We start from the raw sequence: 9,806 nt of genomic DNA on the forward strand, positions 1-9,806 counted from the left end.
GAGAGATGGGGCTGTGGATTAGACCTGGGAGTCAGATGAGGTTACCAAAGGTGCAGGGGGACGAGAAGCCCCAGGACATGTTCTTAGCTGATTGAAAACAATTACTGCTCTCATTTTTCCCCATCATTTCATTTCCCAATATATCTGCCCCCATCCTGGAGAACCTGCCCTCACAACTGAGAAGAAAGGTTTTCTAGCATTAATCAAAATGGTTTTGGATCCAGAGGACCGACTGGGAGAGCGCCCACAATGGGAGCTTGGGACAGGCTGGCTGGTGGGACGAGGTTAGGGAACACAACAGGGCTGCCACTTGGGAGGGGGGGCCAGGGGTTCCACCGGGCCCCAGGCTGAATTAGGCTAATGGTCCCAAAGTACAAACATATGCAGGAGGCTTTTTTTTAAACACTTCTTTATTCTTAAAACATAAGTAACATGGACATTTTCATATGCAGAGAGGATCATATAGAAGATTTTTCTGCTCTGAAGGTGTAGATTTAAATTGAACCACAGTAATCACCATCCATCCCATTAGTGTTTCTCGACCTTCTAAAAGGGTGTTTTTCTCTTGCCTGAACCTCTCTAAAACCTCAATGCAGCTGCCTGCGTTTGACAAGACAGAAGCACCGGTTACTCCCCTGCCCTCACGCAGATCAGGGGGCCCTCCAACGAGTCAGAGGGAGTCTTGAGCTCTTGGGGAGCTGCCCTATCCCCAGGAGCTTCAGTCATATGTCCTCGCTTAGTCCTAATATCTCAAACTCCATAAACGATGTACCCCCCACCCCCCAACAAGTAAAATTCTGGCTGGCTGCATTTTGTGACCTGCCCACATTTTCCCCACTCAAGCTGCCACTACTCTAGGCCTTTCTCATTCTTGCTGGCCTTATTACAGTGGCTTCCAAATTTCTCTTTTGGCCCTCAGCTTTCAACTGTGAGATCCCAACAGATAATTTAGTATCTGTGTGGTGTGTGTCCCATCAGACTGGACGGCCTGGAAAGTCCCCTCCAGTTCTCTGGCTGGCCGTGATCATTTAAAATCCCCTCAGATGGGAGATTTGAACACGGCTCTCTCCCGGCATTTCTTCCTGACAATCCACCTAAAGTGGGGTAGTGGGGTCCCGAGTGAGGATGGGGAACAGCCACTCGGCAGAGTGGCTGGAGGTCAGTGAGCTATCATCCACAGTGATGAGGCCTCTCAATAAAACCCGGCCTCAGCCAACCCTCCAAACAGAACTGGTAGATTCCCCACCCCTGCGCTTATTAGCGCCAATGGTCTAGGGTGGGGAACAGGGTCAGGGTGGAGTTAAGGGAAACAAGAACCTGGAAAAACTCCATAATAGGGCCCTTCTTGGGATAAGAGGGCCCTGGAGTCGGGGAAAAGGGGGGGGGGTGGGCTGGCATTCAGGTGGTGCCCCCTGTGTTTGCTGTGGGTGAATCCTGAACCGAGCCTGTCAGTCAAACAGAACCAAGAGAGGAAGAAAAGAAATAAGTGAGCAAAGGGAGTCTCCACATCTCCCATCCTGCTCCAGCCCCCAGCCAACCTCTGTCCCTGCCCCTGGCTACAAACCTCGATGTCCCTGGAGCTCCCCACTGAGGCATTGCAAGGCAGCTGGAATAGAAGGGTATTTGTGAGGCCCTGGAAAGCAGGACCCACCCCCCAGCCTTTGTGTATCTGCCCAATGCCCTCCTCCCCTACTCAAGCTTTCCTGGGGCTCAGAAAGCTAAAGAAAGCTGGGAAGAATCGTGAAGGAGAGCAAGCAGCGGCAGGTCTGCCCTCGGCCTCGACTCTGGCCCCTACTGTGGTCTCCTCACTTAGGGCCTCTTCCCATCATATTCTCCATGTGACTCGGCCTCCTTCCAGCTACACAGAAACAAGGCCCTAACTTCTCCCTCCTTCCCCCGCCATGCATGAGGGCAGGGTCGACCTGCCTCCCAACTCTAGGATATTGGCCTTCTGCCAAAAAGGGTGCCCAGGGATTGGCTGCCAAGGACGACCGGGCAACCCTGCCCGTGGGTGCCTGTCCCTGCCCCACTCTCCCCCCCATACCTAGCTGGCTTTTGAGATCCTCCACTTGTTTCTGCAGTACAAGGCACTGTCCCAAAAGATACCACAGAAAAGAGGTTAAAATACTTTAGCCACCCTCCAACCCAAACCAACCACCCTCCCCGCCCAGGACCACAAGGGTCCTGATTGTCTCCTTTGGGAAAAGGGCACAGAAGTGACAGAGCTAACACTAAGCTTCTGCATGTGTGTGTGTGTGTGTGTGTGTGTGTGTGTGCGCTGCTTTAGAGGTTTAGAAAACACTTTCCATCCATTACCTTATTTCATTCTCATAACAGTAGTTACCATGGTGCCCGTCTTACAGGTGAGGAGACAAAAGCTTGGGCGGGCTGCTTCGTCCGGGGTCCCCGGCTCCATCCACCATGGCCTCTCAGCCCACGCTCTGTCCCCCGTGGCTGTGTATGAGACTTCTCTCTTTCCCAGAGGGCCCAGCTAGCCCCCTACCTCCCCTGTTAAAGCTGCTACTGGAAAAATCTAGGTCTAGAGGGAGGGACCCACTGGCTTGGAGGCCAGCTCACAATTACCTGAGGGCATGACTGCCCTAGAGAAGACTGGGACTTCTTTTCCTGCCTGGAGGGTTGATCATCTGAAACAGAAGGGATCCAGACCCGGTAGGATCACAGCTGCTGAATCAGTGTTGCCCCCTGCTGGCGTGTCGGGCTCTGGCTCTGACCGTCTTTGAGGGGCTAAGAGACTTAGCCAGGCTGCAGCCAGAGGCGGCTCTGGGCACAGGCCCGGCTGTATGCCCCAAGCTGCAGGGGGTTGGGCTTCTCTGTGCTCTCCATGCCCAGTAGGTAGCCGTGTGGAGCCCAGCTTGCTGGGCTTATAGCCCTAGTTACTGAAGGAAGCTCAGCTGGCTTGGCAAGTACTGGAAGGGAGCCTAGAACCTGTGGGGTGACTGTATCCAAGCCCTCTGTGTAGAATCCTCTTTTCCCAAACTCACCTGCCCTGGATGGAGCTCTGGATCGGGTGCTCTGGTTGGGAGCCAAGGGCTTCAAATTCCGAGGTACCTGGGGGTCCTTGATCTTAGGGTCTCGAGTAGTGGGGCCTCTCTGATGCAAGGAGAACCGAGGGGGTACTGATTTGCTGCGCAGGAGCTGAAATACACACACAAACACACACACAAACACACACACAGACACACACACAGACACACCCCTATTGTTTTAACTGATTTTATTCACAGCTGGATCATTGGCTACAGATGGGGTAAGGGCACATGGCAAGGAAGGATTCAGCCCCTTATCCACTGCTCTTGCCTCAGATACCCCAGGAGGGAGAAGTGATTGGCACAGGGCCAGACAGAAAGTGGAGAATCTGATGTTCTTCCAGGGAGGGCAAAGGCCATGACTTGACAGCAGAGCGGGACTGAGCCTGAAGGCCCAAGCCTTCCCAGTGAACTTGTAGTGTGACCGGTTTGGGGAAGGGGAAGGGGAGAAGCACTGATCTAATGGGAGGCATCATTCAGAGGGCCAGCATCTACCCCTTTTCAACGTGTAACTCGTCAGGCTGTCAGTAACCGTGTCAAAAGCTGACCTTTACCCTAGGAGCCACAACGGTCCGGGACAGAGCGTGTGCATCAGGAGGGGGCAGCTTACTCACCTGAGATACCTTGGAGGTTGAGGGTGGGTTGTTCGCTGCTTTGGGTGCTGGCTCTGTTTCTTTCATCTTGGTGGTCTCCATGGTCCTGCCTTTTGGCTGCCGAGGTCCCGGAAGTGCTAAGGGTTCCCTTTTGGACTTGAGCAGGACGGGCAAGGCAGAGGCTTTGTAGGGGACAGCGGACCATCTCTTCTGCCCGGGCAGAGGAAGGGCCTGATGCCCTCTCCTGGAAATAGGTAAAGAGGTCCCACCCAGGGATCTCTTGTCTTGGACTACCTTCCCCAAAGGACCACTTTTGGCGGTGACCTTGGGCGGGCTGCCCGCAGCTGGGAGAACCCCGTGTCGTCTGGAACCGGGCTGCTCTACCTTGACTAAACTGGGGGTTTCCCGAATCGGGGGGCTGTCTGGGAAGGAGAAAGCAGGTGCTGCTTTGAGCAGCTTCAACCCTCCTGAAGCTCCATGTGGAGTGGAGGTCACAAAGGTAGCCTGGCTAAATAAGAAAGTCTTATCTATGGGTGTGTCAGGGAGCTCCTGGGTGGTCAACAGGGGCCCTTCTCCACTGGCTTCATCATCTGGGGTCTGGCTGCCTTCTGCCTGGACTGTTTCGGGGCGAGGACTAGCTGCACTAAGCACACAGGTTTGATTGAGCTCAGTGCTTGGCTGAGGGGTCACAGGACTGGGATTAGCGGCCTGGATGCCATCGGGGGACAGGCTGCAGAGCTCCATGGTCACGTTAAGTTGCCATCTGACTGGGTCGATGGGACTGGCCGCCTCCTGCGAAGCTGGCAGCTGCTCGAGAAGCAGAAGGTTCTGGGCACCGGGGAGTGCTAGGTTAGGCTCCTGCCGCTCTGGAGCAGGGGGCGTGGCCGGTTCGTCAATGGGCCCCTGCTCCAGGCCCTCCATGACAGTTGCTGAGAGCAGGAAAGAATCAGAGGAAGCCAGCTCGGGAGGTGGGACCTCGGCCTCTATGGTGGATACATCTGCTCCCTGTTGGCCTTGGAGCTGCTCCGAAATGATCTTAGCCTCCTCGGCAAAGCTAGCTCTGTAGCCCAGAGTGTTGTTGGGAGATTGCTGAAGAGGGAAAGAAAGCATTTGCGTAGAGATCAATCGCGGATCCTGCAGGCGGCTCCCACCGAAGGTCCACCCTCAGGCCCCTCCCTTCTCCGGAGAGTGCACAGACCCAAAGGCCATCCCACCGATCCTGACCAGGGTCAAGAACAGGAGCGTGTTAGGGAGCGGAAGCGGGAGCGGAAGTGGGATCCTGAGCATGTTACCGAGCCGGAGCAGGATAGGGAGCGGAAGCAAGAAGGGGAGCGGGATACCGAACGCGATAGGGAGCAGGAAGGAGAGTGGGCGCGCGCTCGGGGCACTCCCGGCACTGCCCCGCTCCTCACCCACCCCAAAATTGCTCTCGGGCCTAGTGTCTTCTGAGGGACTCAACGCCTTGGGCGGGAAAGCCCCCCTCCCCCCCTCCCCCTCCCCCCCCTCCTCCACGCCCGGCGCACACAGCTCGGCGGGCTGAGGGAAAACTGGAACCCAGGCCCCGGGCGCCTGAGTAGGGAAGGTTAGGGCCCCCGAACGGCTCTCCCCTGGCTCTGAGGAAGGTTCGGAGGGCTAGGCCCGGGAGAGAAGTTACCATGGCTACCCGCTGGCCTCTCGCCGCGTTGGAAGAGCAAAAGAACTCCGAGCCCAGCACCTCTACTGCACCAGGCGTCCTAACAGCCTCGCTTTCAAAACCGGTGCCGCACCCCTATAGGGCTTCCCCGCCGCCCAATCGGCGCCTCCTTTGTATGCCCGCCCCTCGAGGGCTCAGCCAATCCGGAGAGCGCGGCGTAGCGACGCAGGCGACGGCCAATGGGAACGCCGGGTTCTCTGAGGCCGCCGCCCGGGGGCCCCGAATCGCGTCCGGGCAACGCCGAGGGGCGTGGCCTGCTGGGGCGACTGGGTAGATCGAGGGCCCGCCCCGATCTTTTCCCGGGAAGGGGCGAGGACGCAAGCCTGGGAGGAAGCGGGGGGAGGGGGGGGGGCGGAGAAAGAGGGCGGTGACCCCTCTTCTCTCCACGAAGTTTTTCCATGACTCCGGGTATATACAATGCGTGTACAAATCAGCATTTACTGATAAGAAACCATAAAGAAACGTGCTTTAAAACAATTCTTTGCTGAGCATATAATTTTCCCCTTTATTACAGATAAAAGCAAATTTTCGCACTATGAGATCTTTGGACTTGTTTACTTGGGGGAATGTTTAAGAAGCTTGGATCTGGACGGTGACAGATGGGGGGGGAGGGGGGAGGGGAATGATGGCCGCAATGCACCTGTGCCCCTTGGCATGGGGTTGCCCAGACCCGTTTTAGCTAGCGGCCATCCAGGGCTTGAGGCTTTGCAAAGGACTTTGCAAATATGATCTCACATGATCCTCCAAACAATCCTGTGGAGAAGGTCCTGTTATTATCTCCATGTTACCGAGGGGAAAACTGAAAGCAAGACAGGTTAAATGACTTACCCAGTGTCACACAACCAAGAAAGGGTCTGAAGCAGGATTTGAATTCGGGTCCTGGCAACTCCCTGTGCAATGGTCTGTCCACTACTCCACCCTGCCCACTTCTTTCTCATGACTTCCTGTCTTTCCCTCTTGAAAGCGACCAAAGGAGAAGTGGCTTCTGCAGAAGACAAAAGCCATTTGGGGTATTAGCTAATTAGATTATAATTATAATTAGTCTATCAGAAATGGTTCGTTAGAAGATACAAGCAAGTCTGCTTGAAGAGAAGTTCAGAGTAACCAGAATCCTCTCTGGTAACTGCAATGCTAAGGGGCTCACACTTGAGTTATAAAAATAATAGCAACTGCAGGTGGCGAGGGAAGGAAGTTTGCATAATCCTTCCTCTCCCTACTAAGCGCCCCTTACACCTCCACTCCATATCCCCAGGGAAGAAATACTTAAAAGCAAAGTGCCTGGAGCATCTAGGTGACAAAAATGGATAGGGCACCAGGCCTGGACTCAGGAAGACCCGAGTTAAATTCTATCTCAAACACTAGCTGGGAGACCTTGGGCAAGTCACATATAATCTCCAATTCTGCAATTGTGAAATGCAGATGAGAGCAGCACTTATCTACTAGACTGGCGAGCATCAACTGACAGATTTGTAAGGTGCTTAATGGAGTGCCTGGCACATAGTAGGTGCTTCAGAAATGTTTGTTTTCTTCCTTAGGTCTTGGCTCACATTTAGAGTCTCCCAAAAGGGGAGAAGAGAAAGGTGTCCAATGGACAGTGGACAGCAAGAATGTATAATGGGGCAAACAAGAATTGATTGCAATCATAGGACAAACCTTTCTAAGCTTAGCTTCAGGGAATCAAGGTTCCTCCCTGAAAGTATCTGCTGTTCAAGGGACACTGCCTCTGGGGTGGATTTAAATGAGACCAAAGACGTTTTTATAATCACCTTGAACATACTTGGGGTCCCAGGTAAGGCCCCAGAGCACCAGAAGTTGGGTGGCCGGCTGAGCTTCCTTTGTCCCTGGGGGGCGCTGGCTCGGGGGCTCTGATCAGGGCACTCGCTTTTCCCCCAGACTTTGGCCCAACTTTTGGCCAACGGTGACTTCCTCCCGCAGGGCAGCTCTTTTCCTGTGTGTACATAGTCCTCTGACTTGCATCCACGGGAATCTCACTTTTCTTATTTGTTTGGTTTTTAGTTGGTTTAATATTTTGACAAACATAAGATAAAAGGAGCATTTCCTCAGACATTGTAGTCAAGAAGAAAGAGACATCAAGAAAATGCTGGGCCTCTTATCCTGAGCTCGCTTTTCCAGCCTACGAGGTGTCCCTACAGTTTCAGTGCAGCTCAAACCTGCTCTGAGGCATCCAGGGAGGTCTGGGAGTGATCCGGTTCTGTCTTGATGATCTTAAGAGAAGAAAGGAAAGAGGAAGAGGAACATGCTGGGAGTTGGAGGAAGAAGAAGGGAAAGGAGAGTTAGGGAAAGTTAGCTCACCTACAAACAAGGAGAAAGGGCAATGGTGGTGGTTAATGCTTGAACCTTGCCCTCATGTGAATTGGTCAAAAGAAGGGGGACGGAGAGAGAGAGAGAGAGAGAGAGAGAGAGAGAGAGAGAGAGAGAGAGACAAAGAGACAGAGACAAAGAGACAGAGGGAGAGAGACAAAGAGAGAGAGAGAAAGAGAGACAGAGACAGAGAGAGAGAGAGAGAGAGAGAGAGAGAGAGAGAAACAGAGAGAGACAGAGACAGAGAGACAGAGACAGAGACAAAGAGACAGAGGGAGAGAGACAAAGAGAGAGAGACACAGAGAGAGAGAGAAAGAGAGAGAGAGAGAGAGAGACAGAGAGTGTACAAAAATCCATTTCACTCATTAGCAAGGTAAAGTGACAAGAGAGAATTGGAGGAAAGGTAGATTAAGGAAGGGATTAGTCCTAAGGAAAACAAACTGAGAATTTACACACTTAGAGGGGCCAGCTAAGTAGTACAGTGGGTAAGCCCTGGTCCTGGAGTCTGGCCCTGGTCCCGGAGTCTGGAGGACCTGAGTTCAAAATGAATTTTAATATTTTATATTTTTAATACTTTTTGAGGTGGCAAAGAGTGGGAATCTGGGAGAGTGCCTATAAATCAGGGAATGGCTGAGCAACTTAAGGTATAAGCACATGACTGAGCTGAACTTTTATCAGCAGCATGATTAGCGGGATCCTGCAGGACTAACGCTGTAGCATGCGACCCCCTGAGGTGAAAGACTCACGATACACAATGACACAATTTCTTTGGGACATGTGCTACAGGAAAATTTGTTTGCATTAACCAGACCTGTTAGTAACAAAGAGTTTTACTCCATGTGTGTATGTGTCCTCAACTGGGGGACGCCCACGGATGAGAAACAGGAACTTGGCTGATGAAAACAGCAAGTTTTTTCTTTTTTAATTTATTATTATTTTTATTATGGCTTTTTGTTTTTAAAACCCATGCATGGGTAATTTTTCAACAGTGATCCTTGCGCAACCTAGTGTTCCAAATCCCCCCCCCCACTCCCTCCCCAAGATGACAAGTAATCCAACTTATGTAAAACAGAAAATTTTAATGGAAACAAACAACAATGGAATCAAAAAGATTATAAGGAACAAATATAACTTTAATTATTTTTTATTTAATAGCCTTTTATTTACAGGTTATATGCATGGGTAACTTTACAGCATTAACAATTGCCAAACCTCTTGTTCCAATTTTTCACCTCTTACCCCCCCCCCACCCCCAGATGGCAGGATGACCAGTAGATGTTAAATACATTAAAATATAAATTAGATACACAATAAGTCTACATGACCAAACCGTTATTCTGCTGTACAAAAAGAATCAGACTCTGAAATATTGTGCAATTAGCTTGTGAAGGAAATCCAAAATGCAGGTGGGCATAAATAGAGGGATTGGGAATTCAATGTAATGGTTTTTAGTCATCTCCCAGAGTTCTTTCTCTTGGGCGTAGCTGGTTCAGTTCATTACTGCTCCACTGGAAATGATTTGGTTGATCTCGTTGCTGAGGATGGCCTGGTCCATCAGAACTGGTCATCATCTAGTATTGTTGTTGAAGTATATAATGATCTCCTGGTCCTGCTCATTTCCCTCAGCATCAGTTCGTGTAAGTCTCTCCAGGCCTTTCTGAAATCATCCTGTTGGTCATTTCTTACAGAACAGTAATATTCCATAATATTCATATACCACAATTTATTCAGCCATTCTCCAACTGATGGGCATCCATTCAGTTTCCAGTTTTTAGCCACTACAAAAAGGGCTGCCACAAACATTCGTGCACATACAGGTCCCTTTCCCTTCTTCATAATCTCTTTGGGATATAATCCCAGTAGTAACACTGCTGGATCAAAGGGGATGCACAGTTTGATAACTTTTTGAGCATAGTTCCAAACTACTCTCCAGAATGGTTGGATTTGTTCACAACTCCACCAACAATGAATCAATGTCCCAGTTTTCCTGCATCCCCTCCAACAATCATCATTATTTTTTCCTGTCATCTTAGGCAATCTGACAGGTGTGTAGTGGTATCTTAGAGTTGTCTTAATTTGCATTTCTCTGATTAATAATGACTTGGAGCATCTTTTCATATGACTAGATATAGTTTCAATTTCTTCATCTGA

At 51.1% G+C, this 9,806-nt stretch overlaps 1 protein-coding gene across 2 annotated transcripts; it reads right to left on the reverse strand.

The window, feature by feature from the left end:
• Nucleotides 1–406: 406 nt before the first annotated feature.
• Nucleotides 407–5,415, reverse strand: LOC105751098 (uncharacterized protein CXorf49). Of its 2 annotated transcripts, XM_031944525.1 has the most exons (7): nucleotides 5,295–5,415; nucleotides 3,662–4,729; nucleotides 3,003–3,156; nucleotides 2,584–2,645; nucleotides 2,045–2,090; nucleotides 1,565–1,606; nucleotides 407–1,445 (listed from the first exon to the last, which is right to left on the reverse strand). In XM_031944525.1, the coding sequence occupies exons 1-7, from the start codon at nucleotides 5,295–5,297 to the stop codon at nucleotides 1,399–1,401; spliced, it is 1,422 nt and encodes a 473-aa protein (XP_031800385.1). In that variant the 5' UTR covers nucleotides 5,298–5,415; the 3' UTR covers nucleotides 407–1,398. The 2 variants fall into 2 exon arrangements, 1 of the variants encoding a protein (XP_031800385.1); XR_004230493.1 differs by having other exon boundaries at nucleotides 1,388–1,445; nucleotides 1,565–2,090.
• Nucleotides 5,416–9,806: the final 4,391 nt, after the last annotated feature.

This window comes from Sarcophilus harrisii, chromosome X (assembly GCF_902635505.1).
Source record: "Sarcophilus harrisii chromosome X, mSarHar1.11, whole genome shotgun sequence".
Lineage (NCBI taxonomy): Eukaryota > Metazoa > Chordata > Mammalia > Dasyuromorphia > Dasyuridae > Sarcophilus > Sarcophilus harrisii.